At 34.1% G+C, this 22,750-nt stretch overlaps 1 protein-coding gene across 1 annotated transcript; it reads left to right on the top strand.

The window, feature by feature from the left end:
• Window positions 1–9,768: 9,768 nt before the first annotated feature.
• LOC103981976 (probable 1-deoxy-D-xylulose-5-phosphate synthase 2, chloroplastic) lies at window positions 9,769–22,750 on the top strand. Its single transcript, XM_065171541.1, has 10 exons — window positions 9,769–9,999; window positions 10,156–10,314; window positions 10,416–10,580; window positions 10,672–10,822; window positions 10,898–11,169; window positions 20,842–21,115; window positions 21,197–21,504; window positions 21,580–21,861; window positions 21,941–22,225; window positions 22,314–22,750. The coding sequence occupies exons 1-10, from the start codon at window positions 9,916–9,918 to the stop codon at window positions 22,458–22,460; spliced, it is 2,127 nt and encodes a 708-aa protein (XP_065027613.1). The 5' UTR covers window positions 9,769–9,915; the 3' UTR covers window positions 22,461–22,750.

Genomic DNA, 22,750 nt, shown 5'->3' with positions numbered 1-22,750 from the left:
AGAAAATGATAATATCAACCAACATTCTAAACATAAATATTTTTAATCTATTTCTCATGTTAAATCTAATTTTATGACTGATATAAATATTTTTTAATAAAAAAATAAAAATTTAGATTTTAATAATCTTTTATTATATTACAAAGCTATATTGGTTTTATATCGTCGATTATCCAAAAATCAATCGAGTCAATCGGTTCATTCTGATTTTTTAACCTATTCAATTCAATAATTAAATCGAATCGATTAATGACTTTATTCTTGATTTTTCTTATCCTTTCGTCCAATCACTCAATTTGATCCGATTCTAATAACCAATATAATAGTGTCATTGTAGAACACTGAATTAAAAACAGTTGATATATGTGTAAGAGAGAGAGAGAGAGAGATTCATTTTTAGAACTAGAGCATTTCATAATGGAATCACTTATGGAAGATTCTGTCTGAATGGAAGAGTCAAGTGTGTTGCGTTTGGTGAGAGAAGCATCATCTTAGGTTCTATCTAGAGAAACAAGAACTTGAGGATACGGACTTTACGTTGCAAGAGATTCCACCAGAAAAATGTGGAAATCAGATTAGGCTGTTGAGTGAAGATGCTCCGAACAAGGTATGATACTATGGTTGATGCATGCCAAAACAAGTAAGATGATGCTGTAGATAAGCTTCGAGGGATCTTCCAGACTCAATGGGTTGGATTATAGTTCCTTTGTGCAGTTCAACAGACAAAGTTAGAATGCATGGATAGAATAGGTTCCATTCTTTTTGCAGAAAGCTTCAGCCATGGAGACAAAAGAACTGGCATAATCTTTGATCTTTAACATCGTTTAGACATATCTTACCATAGAACAAATGGAAGTCCAACTGCTGTGGCACATCATGATATTTGTTGGCTATTAAAAGTCTCTAGCTCTCCACTTGTGGGGACACATTGCATTGATTAAGCAGGTTTGCTAGTGAATCGATACCTTTTCTTGATGAGTAAAAGGAATTCACTGGAATACTTCTTAGTTACTTCTTGATAGAATAACTAAAATGGAATGGAATGGATCATATAGAGCTAGAGAGGAGTGTATCTGGATCTACACTTACTAAGCATTGACTGCTGTCTTGCTAAATGGACAAGAAGGCGCCAGAATATATACAGCTGATGGGAAGATGATGGACAAAAACTAGCAGTCTCCATCCACTTCAAAGTTGCATAGTTTGCAGAAGAAGATAAGGCTGAGGGCGTTGTCATTGCATCTTGACATGCTCTTCAGAGATGGCAAATGATCATGAAAATGAAAAATGTACTTCGCTACTATTGTTGAAAATAAGATCTCAACAATATTGATGATATCTTTCGCTACTACTGTTCACTTGAAGATTTTATTTTCTGCGAGCGCGATTGAAGTTGATACATGAAATATTGACTTCATTATGTTGTGATAAATAAGAGGTTTTTTCATCGAGTGTCTAAACTTGGGAAAAATGATTGACTAACCTCCAGCATTAAAAAAGTGGCAATCACAGAGGTAAATGGTGTAAGTTTATAGCTAATTGATTGAAGAAGTTGGTTGAGCAAAAGATTGTTTTATGAAGTACCTTACCAATGCAAACTATTTGTTTTTGGATGCGATTGAATGTTTGATCTCTCAAACATTATTTTTTACAACCTTAAAAAGCCACTAGTCAAATGTTAGTATCGAAATTTGACATTCTAAAATGTCCAAGGAGGTGTGCATGAGGTGACATTTGAGTCATGACACCGGACCATGGTGATTAAACTTGTTAAATTGGCCTCAAAATCAATTATAAGACAGTCTTAACTTATTTACTGCTATCTGTAATTTTCTGAAACTTCATTATTAATAAAAGGTTAGAGGGTGAACAACATTTCGTATATATAAGCAGCTATACAAGGAAAATTCATAATTAGTGTTTTAAATATAATATTGTAATTTACTATAAAAATATTATTTAGATGATAGTATGTCAATGATTCTGTATTTTTGCATAATAATAGTAATATAGAAACATTCAGGGTTAAATATAGATCTTGTGGGCACATTGCTGGTAAGGTTTGTTGAAAAAAGATTGTTGACTTCGACATCACAGAAAATATAACATTAAAAAAATTAAAAGAATAGTAAAACTAAATTTCTTACACATAATCACTATTCTCAATCTTTGCCTCTCTCTTTCTCAACACTGTTGGCACTTTGCTCATAATACAACTAAACTCTATTTGTAACGACAAGTCAAAAAAATATTTTTTTTAACAATCTCAATTTAATGTAAACTTTACTTTAGACTTCTGGCAATTTGTGTTAAAAATGAATAATAATAAAAAATAGATTTTTCTATCATATGATCATGAGCCAAATGGTAAATTCTTATATTTTACTCAAAATTATGATAAAAATTTGGAAAGGTAGCGAAGAGGCTACTGGATGTCGGAAAAGATAACAACAAAGAGAATGAATAATAACAAACACAACAAAGAATACTATAAAAAATATATTTAGATTTAAAATATATATAAATATTTTTTAAAAAATAATATTTGTATCATCTTTTCAATAAGATTACTAAATAGTTTTAGTAAATATGATAATTTTTTAGAAGATTCATATTGAGTAAACAAATCTTCAAAAAGAAATTAGAGAATGTCTAATTCAATCACTTGGAGAATTATTTTTGAAGTTCAGAAAGAAGAAGAATAAGATGTTCATCGTAATTTACTCTCAAATACCTATTTATAGATATTTTCATGACATAACCTTTGCTAAATAACTACTAAAATAACTATAAAAGAAATTATATTTTCAAATGTCCAATAACTACAAAAGAAACTATCATTTTTTTAATATTTATAATTTATAATAATCCCCCACTTGTTTAAATATAAAAAAATTTCTCCAAGTGATTAAATATTATTTATGAATAAAGTAATATATCTTTCGATTTAAATATTATCTTAATGTAAGCATCACAAAATGAAGGTGAAATCTCAAATAGCATAAAAGGTTTTGAATTTATTATTTCTAATGACAACACCGATGACACCACACACATAAATACAACATCCTCATATTTCTTATAAATTCTTACTCAGTCTTAATATGGTATTGGGCTCATCCAAGTTTATGAACTTTCATGAGGAAACTCCAACTCTCAATCGAAGCGACATTAATTCTAAATTCATATAGGTAAGTTCTTATAATACATTTGTCACTCTTTGAGATACTTATCCTAACTTAACTGAACTTAATTAAGAATATAATTAACTCAACCCTCATTTGATGATAACCAGCATTAATATCTTTAGATGGGACTAGTAAAATATTTTAAAGTGTTGAACCACTCCACATGTCAATGACTTGTTTTTACCCTTTGAACTCTTCGTTACTTATTTCATAATATTGAGTAGGATTGCTATCATTGGTGGATTTTTTATTCAAGGAGTTTCAGCCTCGTCCATTTTGATGTTGATCTTACAATTTCTCTTTCAAGAGGTTTGGTGAATGGATCAGCCAAATTCTTACTTGTTTTCACAAATATAAGTGAAATAATCTCACTCTTGTTTAATTTCCTTACATAATTATATCTAAGACTTATGTATCTTAACTTTTCATTATATATTTCACTATATGCACGAGGTAAGATGGTTTGACTATCACAAAATATAGAAATTGAATTCACACTCAAATCAATGAAATTTCTAATAGAAAGTCTCTCAACCATTCAGCCTCTTTTCCTACTTCCGCTAAAGTAATAAATTTTGATTTCATAGTTGAGTGAGTTACATATTTGTTTCTTGCTCTTCCAAGAAAAAGCGACACCTCCCAAGGTGAACACCCAACTAGTGGTAGATTTGCTATCTCCTAAACTTGATATCCAATTCGCATACGTATATCCTTCTAAAATAGCAAGAAATTTTGAGTATTATAAGCCATAATCTTTAATCCATTTAAGATACCTAAGAACTCTTTCAATAGCCTTCTAATGCTCCACACTTGATTGCTAGTAAATCTACTCAAATTACTAATTACAAATACTATATCAGGTCTTATGCATTGTGTTGCATATATAAGACTTTCTATAGCACTTGAATACTCTAATCAAGTCATTATTCTTCCAACATTCTTAACTAATTTAATACTTGGGTCAAATGGGGTATTTGCTTCTTTGAGTTTTAAGTAATTGAATTTCTTTAGTACTTTCTCTATATAATAAGATTGACTCAAAACATATCCCCCACTATTTCTTTTTACCTTGATACTAGTATGGTATTAAGTTGCCCAAGATCTTTCATCTTGAATGTTGAAGATAAAAACCTCTTTATTTCTACAATGCCTTTTATGTCGTTGCTCACTATTAGTATATTATCAACATAAAGGTAAACTATCACCGTATAGTCATCACAAGTTTTGAGATAAACATATTTATCCATAACATTATGAACAAATCCATTAGAAAGAATTATTGCATCAAATTTCTCATGTCATTGTTTTGGAACATGCTTTAAACCATACAATTACTTAATAAGCTTACATATTTTATATTCATTTTCAGGTCAAATAAACCCTTTGTCTTGTTCCATATACACCTCCTCATCAAGATCTTCATTTATAAATATTGTTTTGACATCCATTTGATAAACATAAAGATCAAAAATTGATGCTAAAGCAAAAATAATTCTAATGGATGTGATCCTAACCATAAGAGCATATATATCAAAATAATATATTCCTTCTTTTTGTCGAAATCCTTTAGCAACTAACATTGCTTTGAACATTTGGAGAGTATCATCTATATGATACTTCCAATGAAATACCCATTTACAACCAACAAATTTAGAGGCAGAAGGTAGATCGATAAGTTCTCAAGTATGGTTTGACATAGTAAAATTCATCTCATCATTAATAGCATCTTTCCAAAAAGCAGCATCACGAAATGCCATAGCTTCTTTAAATATTTTATAATCATCTTCTATTTGTAAAACAAGATGAATTATTCTTAAGACTCTCTTAGTAGTTCCTTCTACAAGATAAAAGGAAATAGTTTAAAAATCAATCTCATCTGATCCTAATATTTTTATTTTTCGTACATGAGTGCTTCTCCTTAATTCACGAGATCGCTCTCCAACCTCTTATAAACTTGATTGATGTCCATTCAAAAGAATATTAAGCTACCCACTAACCTCTTGAGATGTCTCCACTAGTGACTCTTTACTAGTTAGAGGATGAATATTATCACTTGAAGTTAGTAAGTGTTCAAAGAACTCCACATCCCGTAATTCTATTATGACATTAGCCTCCAAATTAAGAAGTTTATAAGTTTTACTATTTAAAGCATAGCCTACAAATGCACATTTGATTCCTCTATATCCCAACTTTGGCCTTTGAGGATCATTATTCTTGCAATATGTAAGACACCCTCATACTTTAACATAACTAATGTTATGTTATCTTCCCTTCCATATCTCATATGGAGAGATCTTGCTCATTTTAGAAGGAATTCTACTTAAAATATGACATACAACCAATAAAGCTTCTCTCCACAAATTATAAGGTAATTTAGTATGTAATAACATAACATTTATCATCTCTAGATAAGTTCTATTTTTTCTTTTCATAATCCATTTTGTTCAGTGCTCTAGGTGCTGAACATTCATGAATTATGTCATGTTGTTCACAAAACAAGTTAAATTCATTATGAAAGCTTTCTTTTCTTCTATCAATTCTTAGAACTTTAATTTTCTTTCTTAATTAATTTTTAACTTTTGCTTTATATGCCTTAAAAGTATTAAAAATATTATTTTTATGTTTCAATAAATAAACATATGTAAACTTAGATATATTATCTATAAAAGTGATGAAATATTTATTTTCTCCTCTTATTAACATGCCATGTAATTCATATATATTAGAATATATTAAATCTAACAAATTAGTATGTCTTTTAACACAAAATAACAACAATTTGTGTTTATCATCTTTGATTTAACATAAATTTCACATTTATTAAGATCATCAAAATGATAATTTTGCTAACACAAATTTAATTAGTATGTCTTTATCATCTTTGATTTAACACAAATTTCACATTTATTAAGATCATCAAAATGATAATTTATTAAGCCACACTTAACTATTCTTTTAATTGTGCTAGTTCAATATATGCTAATCTATCATGTCATAATGAATAAGAATCAACAATATAAACATAAGTAATATCTTTATTAAATTTAGAATCATTATCAACAATAGATAATTTGACCATTCCCTCGGCGGAATAGCTTTTTCCAACAAAAGTTTCATTACGGGATATAATTAACTTCTCAGATTTAAATATAAATTTAATTTTCGGTTTGCCAAAGAGATTCTCATTCACTAAATTTCTACTCATATATGATATATGAAGAATATTCGTAAGATTGACTTTCTTTCCTAAAGTAAAAATGAGTTGACAATCACCTTAGAATAAACTTCATTTTCTATTTGAATCTCTTGTCCATCCATACTTCTTTATAAGTCTTGAAGAGTATCTTTTCGTAGCAAACATGGACAGTAGTATAAGTATCATACCACCAATCAAAAACATTATCAAATATGGTATTCACTTTGCTCACCGTAGCGATTATATTATCATCTCCCTTAACAAAGTTAACTTCTTATTTCTGACCTTTCTTAAATCTACAATACCTAGCAAAATGATCATATTTTTCACAAACAAAACAGCCTCTATTCTTTGGTTTCTTAAATTTTTCTTGATCGGCCAAGATGATTCTCCTTATTTTGCTTGCCTTTGTTAAAATTCTTAGGCTGATTCAAGACATTTGGTTTTATATTACCAAAAGAGTTCTCACTTGTATCTTTATTTTTGAATCAATATTTTTGAATTTGCTCCAAAGTGATATTCTTGGAGTTATGCAAAATCTTCTTTCTATACCCTTTCCAAGAAAGTAATTTGGCTATTATAATCTCTATTTGAAAATATTCAAGAAGTTCAATTTTTTCAGCCATCAATTGATTAACAATGACCTGCAACTCATACACTTGTGTCAAGATTGACTTGTCATCCAAAAACTTATAATCAAAATATTTAAAAATTAAAAATTTCTTTGTACCTTCCTCCTCAGCTTGATGCTTGAATTCCAAAGCATTCCAAAATGCTTTTGCATATGGTTCCACTGTATAAAGATCATAAAGTCGACTGAAAGAGTATTGAGAATGTATCCTCTATACATAACTTTATCTTCATTTCTCTTCTTTATTTCAGCCATGACTTCATCAGTGTTATTATCGATTGGATTAGGAATTAGTAGAAGATTTGGATCAAGTATATAGAAAATCTTTAAAGCAGTCGACATGAATTTTATCTTGTCTTGCCAACATGTGAAATTTATTTTATCAAAATAATCCAAATGAACAAAATCTTGATTCAATAATCTGATGATATTTATGGCCTCCATGGTGAATTATAATAAAGATAATGAATAACACTATGGAAACCAATTATAAATAACAAATACAAGTTCAAAAACACTATAACAAATGTATTTAGGCTCGGACATATTGAAAACGCTTTCTTTAAAATGATATTTACATCCTCTTCTCAATAAGATTATTGTGTATTTGATCCAAATAGTTTGAATGGATATGATAAGATTTTAAAATATTTATATTAAGCAAACAATAAAAATCTTCAAAGATAAATTAGAAAATATTTAATTTAATCACTTGAAAGGTTATTTTTGATGTCAACAAAAAAGAAGAATGAGATGTTCATTATAATTTACTCTCAAATACTTATAAATATTTTTATAAAAGACATAAATAATTATCAAAATAAGTATAAAAGAAATTACTTTTCAAATGTCTAATAACTACAAAAGAAATTATCTTTTTTTATATTTGAACAATTTATAACACTGGATTCGATTAATATAATATTGGATCAGGTTCAATTAATTCTCCTAAAAATATTTTTCTCTTACCAGCCGAAGCAATTTCATAATCTTTAATTTTAAGAGGACAATCCATCGTAGCATTGTCATCAATGATGGCACTTCTTTTGATCCTTCAATCGACATGAAATGTTTGATCTTATCATGACATGTCAATGATGGCACTTCTTTTGATCCTTCAATCGACATAGTCAAGTCATCTAAAAGCTTTAGTTAGTAGATCATACACAAGAAGCTGTTCGTGTCACCTGCGTTCTACATTTCATCACTAAATGACTCATCACACAATCATGAGCCAGCACTATTGAAGATGATAAAATAATAATCTTGATTGGACTTGCTAATAGTTTGCTACAATCGCATGAAGTCGCTAGCTAGATCGAGGGAGTCCCTGTAAAAGGATGCTTGCACCTGCTTGAGTGCGATGGACATGGATGGATATCTGTGTTGATGGTATTGAAGAGCACAGCATGCGGCAAAACGTTTTACATGTTGTTCGTTATCTCGCCTCTCGATCTAAATTTATTGCTGTTTTTGCATGTTTGAACTCTGTGAGCATATCCCCTCACGCTTAGGAGATCTCACTAAAGACAAAGCCTATCATCTTGAAACGTGCGTAGAAAGGTAATGAGTGCCATAAATCATGTTTGGCGAGTCGAAGACTTTGGAAAAAAAACATATAATAATTCTTATCAGATTTATTTGCTTAGTCACTCTTTGTCTGTCGATCAAAAAAATAATAATAAATTTATCGTCATATGAGAACATAATATAATTTCATGTAAATCTTTAATTATTTTTTCATCCTCTCTAAGAAGAATTCAAGGCTTTTTTTTTTATCTTTTCATATTAGAACGTACAGATACATTGGGCATTCATTGAATAATCAAACCCTAATTCTTAGAAATACATTCATGTAAAAATATTTATATTCTTGAATTCTTTATTGTGGGACTGCAAAACGTCATCAGTCCCACAAATGTCGAATCTTTTATTGTGAAGGGAAAACATTAAATTAATTAGACCATCTGAAACATCTATAAAATGCATTGGAAAAGGGAAATAATTAAATTAATAATGTGTTTCATTGCTTGATGCGATCTATTTGGACGTCATGACTGAAACTTCCTTAGCCCTACCTATTTTTGAATCCTCATGTTGTATATGACATTAATATTAACAAAATATCTACGATGATTGAGAATCTAGGATTAAGTTATTACGTGATTATTGATATGTGAGAAAATATCGATACCACAAGAAAAATCTAAATATCAATAATTAAACATAAATGAGATATAATCAATTGAAAATTTGTGGTTTGATAATTCTTATATATATTTATAGATTATAGCCAAACTTACCACGATCACTTGAGCTAATCCAACTCAAATATAATTCTCCTCCTACATCCTCTTATATAAATTTTTGAAGATTTTTTTCTCACTCTCTCATAATATTTTTCTAATAATCAAAATTTTCATATCAAATAAGAACCAGAAATGTTGACTTGTGTTGTTGATGTTTTGGTTGAGATAACCATTACCGAATAGACACAAATTATCTGTAAAAGCTGAAATCCCATTTGGACTTTATATCTAACTAAATAGTATTATCGACCTATTTCAATAAATAATCATGCAATTTTAAAATATATAAAATATATAGTACCATAAATAGATTTCAGATAATATTATGTAAAAAATTACATATATCGAAATAATGTGAAGATAAATATAAAGCAAATAATATAATGCAAAGAATGTTACAAACTTCAAATAACAAGCAAAAATAGCACAAGATTTATCGCCACGACTGTATCGCCGTCGCCATCATCGCCTTGCTATGTATTGCGCGCTCCTCCTCGTCCTCCCTCCATCACAGCTCTCCTCTGCTCTGTCTCTCCCGTTTGCTTCCTCCGACAAAGCTCTCTCTTTCTCTCTCTGTTCGTGCTTCTCACAATGGTGGCCTTAAGCTCTCCCGTAGCTGCCTCCCCCGCTGCATTCCTGAAAGCTCTAAGCTTGAGTACAAACGGTCGTAGACAGGTAGACGACCGGTTCTCCCGAGCCCGCTTTCCGGTTTTGCTAGTTCTACCGTCAAAAGTTCGATTCCTTTGTTGCTTCTATGTTCTTGATGCCGGAAAGATGGCATTTAGCGGTGTGCCGTGCTTAAAATTTCATGATTTTCTTCCTCTTTTGAAGTTTTATGTGAGAGCGGGTGGGACAAGCGGCGGCGATGGGAAGGCGATGATCACGAAGGAAAGGAATGGATGGAAGATCGATTTCTCCGGGGAGAAGCCGGCAACCCCTCTTCTGGATACCATCAACGACCCGATTCACATGAAGAATCTCTCCACGGAGGTACTGCGATTTCTCTGATTGGTGAAGCGATTCGATCAAACTGGGTAGAAAAGATTGCAACTTCGGGATTAATTTGGTGGAATTTTTACTGTCCCCTACAGGATTTAGAGCAGTTGGCAGCAGAGCTGAGAGCAGAGATTGTGTTCTCGGTGTCCCAAACTGGTGGCCACTTGAGTGCGAGCTTAGGAGTGGTGGAGTTGGCTGTGGCTCTCCATCATGCGTTCAATTCCCCTGAGGACAAGATCATTTGGGATGTCGGCCATCAGGTTAGATTCCTCTCTTGGTAGTATCCAAAGCAATTACTTTTCTGTTTTGCTTTGCAAATTGGGTAACGAAGAAGGATTGAGTGAAGAACAGGCCTATCCTCATAAAATATTGACTGGAAGAAGGTCAAGAATGCACACCATCAGACAAACCTCAGGGCTTGCGGGATTCCCCAAGAGAGATGAGAGCATCCATGATGCCTTTGGTGCTGGTCATAGTTCCACGAGCATCTCTGCGGGGCTTGGTTAGTTCGTCTTTCTTACAGTCTCCTTATGTTGAAGCTCTTATCCCATCATTTGTCTATTCAATGTTTTGACAGGAATGGCTGTCGCAAGAGATCTGCTAGGGAAGAAGAATCATGTTGTGTCCGTGATCGGTGATGGAGCCATGACTGCTGGGCAGGCGTATGAGGCCATGAACAATGCTGGCTACTTGGACTCTAACCTTGTTATCGTGTTGAATGATAACAAGCAAGTTTCCTTGCCGACTGCAACCCTTGACGGACCAGCCACTCCTGTTGGGGCACTCAGTAAGGCCCTCACCAAACTTCAGTCCAGCACAGAGTTCCGTATGCTTCGTGAAGCAGCTAAGGTAACATGTCGAATGACATCTCATTTGTTCTTCTTTTAAGCTTTTCTAAGCGCACAGTGTAGACCTGTACAGCAGATGAGATAGAATAAGCTAACCTCTAGATTATATTGTTCAATTAATGGTCGCCTAAGACTAAATTCACTGAAAGCATAAAGACGGTAATCATGCTACAGAAAGCTTTAATGTCAAATTTTAAAACTAAATAATAATAAATTAAATTTATGATATATATACCTCTGGATATCATTTGGAATACTTTTCTTCTGATCTATAAACGTACCTTCATCTGAGCTAAAGAAAGCATTCTGCAAGGAGAACTAGATTCAATCCTAAATTACAGACAAAGCATTAGTAAATAGATCAACAATCAATACTAAAAAACTGAAGTTTTACTATACTTGTCATTATTAAAGAAGAAAATTACTGTGATATGTCATAATGTATCTTTAATGACTTAACAATTGAGTCTAATCACATCTAACTTGATTAATGGCTTTAAAGTATGACATGAAATCAGCTTCAATTTTTTATAATACTATTTATATTATATTATTTTTTTAAAATTACTTATTCAGGTAATATAAATATAAATCATAAAGTAGACTTTTTACTATCGAGGTAATTTATAAAATCAGTATATGAAAATCTCATCATTTTAGACTAATTTGATCTCTTGTATATGAGCATATAATTCTTTACTTCTTACATATATTTTATTACTTTATTTGTAGCCTTCTAATATTTCATTTATTGGTAACTCTACATCTACCTAGTATTTCTTATTGTAAAACTAATATCTGGTCTGGCATAGAGGCTTAAACATATAATATACTTCTAACTATGCATCATTCAAAAAATTTATTTTCACATCTATATTATGTAACTCAAGATCATAATAAGTTACTAACGTCATGATTCTTAATAAGCCGATTTGAAAACTAGAAAAAAATATCTTGTTATAATCGATGTCTTCTTTATGAGTAAGATATTTGATTACAAATCTGACTTTATATCATTCAATATTATCTTTTGAGTCATGCTTAGTTTTAAAAACTAATTTAATCGACTATTTTTTAATTATTAGATAACTTGATAATTTTCAAACACCATTCAAGTTTATTAATTTTATTTATTTTTCATCGCATCGCACCATTTTGCAAATTCGTCATGATTTCTATATCATAATATGGTTCTTGTACATATACTACATAATCATAAGAAATGATAGGTCTCATTTTCCTTTAATATTTTCTCAAGATTGTTGGTTGTGATTGTTTAACAAGCTCATTAGCCATGAATAGTGATATCAACAAACCATCTTACAAAATTTTATAATCAACTTGTATTAAATCATAAATATACTAAATTTATCATCACCAAAAGAAGGATAATATCCTAATAATTCTAAATAAATAAACTAAATTTTTAGAATTATAGAAACATAACATGCATCATCAAGATCCATCAAATAAATAATCTTTAAACGTAGACAGTAAGTAACTATTAACTATCGGTTAAGATGATTCTCTGTAACGATGAGTCTTTTTTGCTCCTTTAACTTTTTCGAGTTAATGAAATCCTATTCAGTATTAGTAACATGAGTTGAAGTATCAAGTACTCAAATAGACTTCTATAATATTTGACTCAAAACATATAAAGTTCATCTTATACCTTTTTCTTTTCGAAGTAAACCTTATTATCTTTCTTCACACCACCTTTATTGCTACAAAAGTAGTATTTTACTATAAATATTTTTTTTCTAGGTTTATATAGCTTTTATAAACTCAAATGATTTTTTTTTTTAACTTTTGTTTATTTTTACTCACTCCTCAAGTAGTAATAAGAATATCATGAGACCTTTCTCACTTTAATCTTAATTCTTTCTAAATACATATAGCAGTTAGCTCATGTAAATTTTATTTATTCTTTTTAAATGTTATAATAAATTTTAAATGAGTCATACTAAGAAAAAAGATAATAAAAAATGAATTGTATGAGAAGGACTCACTAGGTCTAATATTCTTGAGATTTATAGCTTTGTTAGTCATATCAAGGATATATCGTAGTTTCTTGAATGTCGTAATACTAATTTGTAGTCAGTTCTTTCATTAATATGTCATTCAGTATACAAATTATATACTGTAATGAAATCTAAATATTATTAATAATTATCATAAAGATAAGCCTAAATAGATATTTTTAATTATTTATTCTATAGAAATTTTAGCAATTAAGTATGTGATCTATTCAATAAGTCCGGATTAGATCTAACATACCTAATGTAAATTATATATGCCCAATCCATTTATAATAATTTAATCCAAAAAATATAAAGACACTAGAAGCACAATAATATAATTAGAAGTATACTATAATAATAAAAATAATATAATATTAATACTTTGAGTTTTTAATAAATATTAAATTATTGATATCATCTCTTTTTTACTTTTGGGTGAAATATTAATATTTATAGTGTTCACGTAAAATTTTATAATTATGGATGACTATTACAATTCTTGTGGAATAGTATTGTTGCAGCGCAGCAATCCGATGTCCACCCTGCACGTTGGATTGTAGCGCTTTGTCGATCGCGCTTCGCATCGTCGGGAGCAATACCTAAATCATCGTCACCCAAGAAGCCATTTGACACCACCTAAGGCACTACACCATTGTCTGCCTACACCCAACTAGCACCATGGACAGCCATCTCACTACGGCATCTCCATTGCACGATTGTCGCACAACCCTTGGCCTCTTACCCAAATGCTAGGCTATTGTTCGCGAGCAGCACCCAGACCACCATCAAAAGGCTCATGGCCTCCGATGACTCTACCGTGGACAGACACATATCTACCAAAAACCTTCCTATTATGCACATCATCCATGACACCTAAATTGGTCTCCGACTGCCATCACGTTGGTGTTGATGACCGCTGTCACAATGCATCATCTATGGCGACACTTTCTTGTCGTGATGCCTCCTACCTTGCCACGACATACAATAGCCTCTAGCAATGCATCCATCACCAAATCCCATTGTTGTGATGACACCCAACATCAATCCTTCATGTTCGAACCATCGCTCTCAATAGGGCTATTGCACCACTGCTATTACCCAAGTCTTCGTTAATACTTTACAGTGGAACCTTGCGACAGTCATGAGACTTCTTGTCATAGTGCTCAATGTCGTGATGCCACCATCACCCTCGGCCACCACGAAAACCAATGCACATCAATGCTGGCGACCAGAGTCCTATCACTATGTTGGGTCTAGCCCATACGTGGGCTTCGACAAATTGGATCGTTTGAGCCCAAATGAAAGAAATTAAAAAGAGGAGAGAGAAAGCAAGGAAAATAGATCAGATTGTAGCGTGCAATGTACGGCGGCGTGCATAGGAAAGAGGAGAGAGAAAGATTAGGTTTCTGAGTTTTCTACTTGACGATCTGTGGCCAAACGTTGTCAGTTTCGGCCCAAATTTTATGTGGAGAATCCTTGCAGAAAACTCTATAATCCTAACGGTGTTGATCTACAGTTTACCCTCTCTAAGGTACTTTCCTGCTATATCCACTTTGTGAGACCTAGAATTCTCTTACGAGGAGATCCACCCTATGTGATGAAGATATGCTATGCTAGAGCCAAGATCTATGATCTTGATGTTATTCTGATCCTCTAGTTATTCTAGAGAAGACCTACTGTAATCCTGTGATCATTATTATTGATAGTGGAAGTTTGAGGTGGACTACGGTCCCGTGGTTTTTCCCACGTTGGATTTTCCACGTTAAAAAGATTTGGTCTCACTATGTGGTTGATTATTTGCTCTATTGTTTATGCTATGCTGGTTGATATTTACATTTGGATATCAAGTTGGTATTTTGATGAGGAACCCGTTTTGATACACAAAGAGGGAAAAGAATATTCCGCTTTAACAGGTTTTTCCCAACAAAAGGGTATCAGAGCATCAGGTTGTTTGGTGCTAGTTTTCTTGTGTGATTGAAATGGAGCAGTCAGATGGTATATTTAAATTGAACTCATCAAATTATTCCACTTGGAGGCGTCTGATGGAAGATTTGCTCTATTGTAAAGATTTGTATAAGCCTATCAAGGTTAAAGATAAACCTTCTACTATGGACGATGAAGAATGGGAAGTTCAACATAGAAAAGCTATTGCCTATATTAGAAGATGGATGGATATAAATTTGCATGAGCATATTTCTGATGAAACCAGAGCTGATGTTGTTTGGCAAAGGTTAGAAAACCTCTTTGCGAAAAAGACAATGGGAAATAGAATTCTCTCCTCAGAAGGCTTGTAAATTTGAAGTATAAAGATGGTGGTAACATTGTTGAGCACATAAGCCTATTTTAGAGTCTTGCAAACAAGTTGGTTGCTATGAAAATGAATATAGATGATGAGATGCAGGGATTATTACTTCTCAGCTCTTTACCAGAAAGTTGGGAAACGTATGTGGTGACTATTTGTAACTCCACGCCAAAGGGGACTCTAACCATAGATATGGTTAAAGACAGTTTGCTAAATGAAGATACCAGAAGGAAAGAACAAGGTGAATCTTCTTCTGGTGCATTTGTTATTGAAAAACAAGAAAGACGTGGAAGAAGTCATAGCAGAAACCCACATGGATATACAGGAAGATCCAAGTCTAGAAGAGATATCAAATGTTTTCGCTGTAATAGGCCAGGTCACATGAAGAAAGAGTGTAGGTTTTGGAAGCGAGAACAGAATGAAATGAAGAAAAATGAAAAAGAGACCAATACAATTGCTGCTGAAGGTAATATCACTATTGTCTGTGATGAAGGTTGTGTTAATCTTGTAGCTCAGGACAGTAATTGGGTAATTGACTCTGGTGCTTCATTTCATGTCATTTCTCATGATGATTTCTTTATATCTTACACTGCTGGTGATTTTGGTAATGTCAGAATGGGAAACAGTGGTACATCTAAGATTATGGGTATTGGAGATATTTGCTTGAAGACCAATATTGGGAGCAAATTGATACTCAAAGATGTAAGGCATGTTCTAGATATTCGTCTTAACTTGAGATCTACAGGTAGACTTGATGAGGGTTTTGCACATTATTTTGGTGAAAACAAATGTAAACTCACTAAAGGTTCTCTGATTGTGGCAAAAGGAAAGAAGATTAACTCTTTTTATGTCATGGAAGCTAAGGTACACAAAGGAGAGATTAATACAATTCAAAAAGGTGAAAGTATAGATCTTTGGCATAAGAGGCTTGGACATATCAGCGAGAAGGGACTTCAAACTCTTACTAGAAAGCAGTTCTTACCAGAGTTGCAAGGTACATCTCTTAAATCTTGTGATCATTGCTTAGCTGGAAAAACACATAGAGTTGCATTTCAGACATATCCATCATCTAGAAGATTAGATGTTATTGATTTAGTTCATACTGATGTTTGTACTATGCAAACTAGAACTCTTGGAGGTACTCTTTATTTTGTTACTTTTATTAATGACCATTCTAGAAAAGTTTGAGTTTTTGCTTTGAAATCTAAAGATCAGGTACTCGATGTTTTCAAAGAGTTTCATGTCAGTGTTGAAAGAGAAACTGGTAGAAAACTAAAGTGTATTCGATCAGATAATGGTGGCGAATATAGGGGTCCTTTTGAGAATTATTGCAGGTTTTATGAAATCAGGCTTGAGAAAACAGTTCCTAAAACTCCTCAACAGAATGGTGTGGCAGAAAGGATGAACAGAACCATTGAAGAAAGGATTAGGTGTATGCTTTCCCACGCCAAGTTACCAAAGTCATTTTGGGGGGAGGCAATGAGAACTACAGTTGATCTGATAGATCTTTCTCCATCAGTTCCTCTGAAAGGTGATGTTCCAGAGAGAGTATGGAGAGGAAAAGATATATCTTATAATCACTTAAGAGTCTTTGGGTGTAAAGCATTTGTTCATATTCCCAAAGATGAGAGGTCCAAGCTTGATAGTAAAGCAAAAGCATGTATATTCTTGGGATATGGTCATGAAGAGTTTGGGTACAGATTATAGGATCCAGTGAACAAGAAGATTATTAGAAGCAGAGATGTTGTGTTTCTTGAAGACCAATTGTTTGATGATGATGATAATATTAAGAAGCCAGAAACCTCTATTTATATTCCTTGGAGTTTGGGTCCAGTTCCTTCACCTATAGTTCATGATGATCATGGGGGAGATGAACAAGAAGATTGTGATGAGAATACCAGTGATGATACACCTACAGTTGATGATGCTGAACCAACTGAACAGCTACCTCCACTACCAGTTGAGATTCCATTGAGAAGATCCACTAGAGAGCGACAACCCTCTACCAGATATCCTCCACATGAGTATGTTATGCTTACTGACGGGGGAGAGCCAGAAACTTACCAAGAAGCTATTCTACATGAGAATAAGAATGAGTGGGTTAAAGCCATGCAAGAAGAGATGAGATCCTTGCTTGAGAACCATACCTATGACTTGGTAAGATTGCCTAAAGAGAAGAAAGCTCTCAACAACAAGTGGGTTTATAAATTGAAAACTGAAAACAATAGCTCACAACAAAGATACAAGGCACGACTAGTTGTGAAAGGATTCAGTCAGAAGAAAGGTATTGACTTTGAAGAAATATTTTCTCCAGTTGTGAAAATATCCTCTATCCGAGTTGTTCTTGGTTTGGCTGCCCGCTTGAATTTAGAAGTTGAGCAACTTGATGTAAAAACAACATTTCTTCATGGTGACTTAGAAGAAGAAATTTACATGGAGCAACCAGAAGGTTTCAAAGTCAAGGGAAAAGAAAATATGGTGTGTAAGCTTAGGAAAAGCTTATATGGACTCAAACAGGTACCTAGACAGTGGTATAAGAAGTTTGATTCCTTTATGATGAGACAAGGGTATGATAGAACCACATCTGATCATTGTGTATTTATGAAGAAATTTTTAGATGATGATTTTATTATTTTACTACTATATGTTGATGATATGCTGATTGTTGGCAATGATGTTAGAAAAATTAGAAAGCTTAAAAGAGAGCTAAGTAAGTCTTTTGCCATGAAAGACTTGGGATCGGTGAAACAAATACTTGGCATGAAGATTCTTCGTGATAGGAAGAAAAGGAAGATTTGACTATCTCAAGAGACTTACATTGAAAAGGTTCTTGAAATATTCAACATGAGTAAAGCCAAAGCAGTTTGTTCCCCACTTACAGGTCATTTCAAGCTTAGTTCGAAACAATGTCCTACAAGTGAGAAAGAAAAAGAAGAAATGTCCAGAGTGCTTTACTCATCTGCAGTAGGTAGTTTGATGTATGCTATGGTTTGTACTAGGCCAGATATAGCTCATGCAGTTGGAGTTGTTAGCCGATTTCTCTCAAATCCTGGAAAGGAACATTGAGCAGCAGTGAAATGGATATTAAGATATCTAAGAGGTACTTCCAGGTTGTGTTTATGTTTTGGCAGTGATGAACCTGTGTTAGAAGGTTACACTGATGTAAACATGGCAGGTGATACTGATTCCAGAAAGTCCACTTCGGGATTCTTGATGACATTTGCAGGAGGAGCAGTCTCTTGGTAGTCTAAGTTACAGAAGTATGTTGCTCTATCAACCACAGAAGCAGAATATATAGCAATTACTGAAGCCTGCAAGGAACCTTATGGATGAAAAAGTTTCTACAAGAATTTGGCTTGAAACAGGAAAGATATACTGTTTACTGTGATAATCAGAGTGTCATTCACCTCTCTAAGAATTTAACATACCATTCTAGATCCAAGCATATTGATGTGAGATATCACTGGATTCATGATGTGCTTGAGATGAAAGAATTACAATTGGAAAAAGTACATACCAATGATAATGGTTCAGATATGTTGATAAAGTCTTTGCCTAAGGAGAAGCTTAAAGCATGTAGGCGAAGAGCGGGCTTGGTACAACCCACCATATGAGCTGGAGGGGGAGAATTGTTGGGTCCAGCCCATATGTGGGCTTGGAAAAATTGGGTTGTTTGAGCCCAAATGAAAGAAATTAAAAAGAGGAGAGAGAAGGCGAGGAAAATAGATCAGATTGAAGCGTGCAACGTGCGGCGGCGTGCAGAGGAAAGAGGAGAGAGAAATAGAGAGAGAAAGATTAGGTTTCTGAGTTTTCTGCTTGACGATCTGTGACCAAACGTTGTTAGTTTCGGCCCAAATTTTATGTGAAGAATCCTTACAGCAAACTCTACAATCCTAACGGTGTTGATCTACAGTTTACCCTCTCTAAGGTACTTTCTTGCTATATCCACTTTGTGAGACCTAGAATTCTCTTACGAGGAGATCCACCCTATGTGATGAAGATATGCTATGCTAGAGCCAAGATCTATGATCTTGATGTTATTCTAGAGAAGACCTACTATAAACTTGTTATCATTATTATTGATAGTGGAAGTTTGAGGTGGACTACGGTCCCGTGGTTTTTCCCACATTGGGTTTTCCACGTTAAAAAGATTTGGTCTCACTGTGTGGTTGATTATTTGCTCTATTGTTTATGCTGTGCTGATTGATATTTATATTTGGATATCAAGTTGGTATTTTGATGAGGAACCCATTTTGATACACAAAGAGGGAAAAGAATATTCCGCTTTAACAGGTTTTTCCCAACACACTATGACTCCCTACGATGTCGTTGATAGTAGTCTGCTACTCACAATAGGGTCGACGACAAAAACAGATCGTTGCCCTATGTTGTATAGTCACAGATAGTAAGATATCCACTGACATAAGTGACCATTCACTGAGGACCACTTACTACAGAACCCTCAATGTCATTGTCCTCCTATGCCACCGCACGCAGCCCCACTATGGCTTATACAGCCATTGCATGCAACACTACCGCTTGCACATTCATGGCTTATACAGCCCCGCTCGCATATTCATGGCACATTCATGACCAAAGCAGACCATTGGCCTTAATAGCAACATTGTTGACAGTAAATTGCCGACATAGCCTATCGACCAAGATTAGGCAGCAACCTTCCATCCACGATTCCACCCGTGTGGACGAGAAACTTTCATCACCCACAAGGAGGCGATTATAAGATAAACAAAGCATATCAAATCACCTTTCACAAGCAAATGACAATAACACAAAACAGATCTAATGCTTTTATGATCTAATGTATTTGATTTCAAAATAGGCTTTGAGACTAATTATAAGCATAAAATTTGTAATCTTGCTATTGTTACGCGAAAAACTTTAATGTCAAAATCCAAAATCAAATAACAATAGATTAAATTTAGAATGCATACCCTTCGACGCCATTCAGAATATTTTTTCTTCTAATCTATAAATGCACCATTGTCCGATTCGAAGGAAATGATTTGTAAGGAGAACTATACTTGTTTTCTCATATTTTCCTATCCTTTTCTCTTCTGTATATAGTCCTGAAGAGGTTCTATCTATTTATAGATGAGACTATAGGGTGTAGGATAAGCAATCAGGAGAGCCTCTCCTGTCAAAGTCATCCCAATAAAGAATTCTATCATAATTAGATTTCATTTCTATGGACAAACAACCTTAATCAAAATCCAAACAAAACTATAATATATCTTATCTAATTAAATAGAAATATATAATGTAACAGAATTAACTTTTTCTCTGTTATTATGTCGTATACAGCTTGTCTGATGGGATCAATATTTCGCAGAATCTCACAAAGCAGATTGGTGAGCGAACACACGAGATTGCTGCAAAAGTGGATCAATATGCTCGAGGAATGATAAGCACTGATGGGTCTTTGTTATTCGAAGAGCTCGGTCTCTATTATATTGGACCTGTAGATGGGCACAATGTAGAAGACTTGGTTACCATCTTTGAGAAGGTGAAGTCTTTGCCTGCTCCAGGACCTGTCCTTATCCATATTGTGACAGAGAAAGGAAAGGGGTATCCCCCTGCTGAGGCGGCTGCTGACAAAATGCATGGTGAGCATTATTTGCTGCTTGTAATGCATGTGCCCGACTTCTTCCCGACTGTCATAATGATCCATGTGTTTCTTGCTGTAGGTGTTGTGAAGTTCGACCCAAGAACTGGGAAACAATTCAAGTCAACATCATCGACCCTTTCATACACTCAGTACTTTGCCGAATCTCTCATTAAAGAAGCAGAGGCCGACGACAAGATTGTGGCCATTCATGCTGCCATGGGAAGTGGGACGGGGCTGAACTTGTTTCAACACAAGTTTCCTCAAAGATGCTTTGATGTGGGGATTGCAGAGCAGCATGCAGTCACCTTTGCAGCCGGTCTGGCCACCGAAGGCCTCAAGCCTTTCTGTGCCATCTATTCCTCGTTTCTGCAACGAGGATATGATCAGGTACAATTAAATTCTTCAGACCGTAGGAGCTTATCGTCAATTTCTAACACATTACTCTTTTTTGAATACATGAAGGTGGTTCATGATGTGGATTTACAGAAGATACCTGTCCGTTTCGCTCTGGATCGAGCTGGTCTTGTCGGAGCTGATGGACCTACACACTGTGGAGCATTTGACATCACGTACATGGCATGTTTGCCCAACATGATTGTAATGGCTCCAGCTGATGAAGCTGAGCTAGTGCACATGGTCGCAACAGCAGCAGCAATCGACGACAGACCTAGCTGCTTCAGATTCCCAAGGGGCAATGGAGTTGGTGTGATGCTTCCTCCGGGCAACAAAGGCACCCCTTTTGAGGTTCCCTCTATCTTCTCGACGAGTCATGAAGGATCATAACAAGAAGCAACTTAGTCACTTGTTTACATACTTTCAACAGATTGGGAAGGGAAGGGTTCTGATGGAAGGAAACAGGGTGGCCATTCTTGGATATGGTTCAATAGTACAGACATGCTTGAAGGCTGCAGACCCACTGAGAGCCCGTGGAGTTTTTGCCACCGTAGCTGATGCTCGTTTCTGTAAGCCTCTGGATGTGGGGCTCATAAGAAGGCTGGTAAATGAGCATGAGATCTTGATCACAGTGGAGGAAGGCTCCATTGGAGGTTTCGCATCGCATGTCACTCACTTCTTGAGCTTGAGTGGCCTCCTGGATGGCCGCATGAAGGTAAAATTTCCTTGAGCAAATCGAACAGACTACTAATCTGACTGTAAATCTTCGATATCTTCAGATTTTGATTTGATTTGTCTTGCAGCTGAGGCCAATGGTTCTACCAGACCGATACATCGACCATGGATCACCTCAGGATCAGATTGAAGCAGCTGGACTTTCTTCAGGACATATTGTAAGCACAGTGCTGAATCTGTTAGGCAGGCAGAAGGAAGCATTATACCTCCATTGAAGTTGGACGACTTTGGACGGGAACGTTACTAGAAGTGGAGTTGCTATCTCCAACATTGTCTGCAGACCATTATAGCTGGTTTTTTGCTTGTGTATGTAAGGTTAGATGTCAAATACCTTTTCTTTTTGCCGTACTAAAGGCCTCTATTGAACTTGCAACGAAAAATGGATCTGCTGATTGTTTAGAGAGGCTGCTAATGAGTCTCCTCCATCTAAGATTTTATAATATTCTCACCTATATACTGCTGTATTTCTATGGTATAAATAAAAGATAATTTCTAAGGTATGAAA

This window comes from Musa acuminata, chromosome BXJ1-4, assembly GCF_036884655.1.
Source record: "Musa acuminata AAA Group cultivar baxijiao chromosome BXJ1-4, Cavendish_Baxijiao_AAA, whole genome shotgun sequence".
Lineage (NCBI taxonomy): Eukaryota > Viridiplantae > Streptophyta > Magnoliopsida > Zingiberales > Musaceae > Musa > Musa acuminata.
The sequence above is the reverse complement of the archived record's forward strand: the minus strand, read 5'-3'. Positions and strand labels throughout refer to the sequence as shown.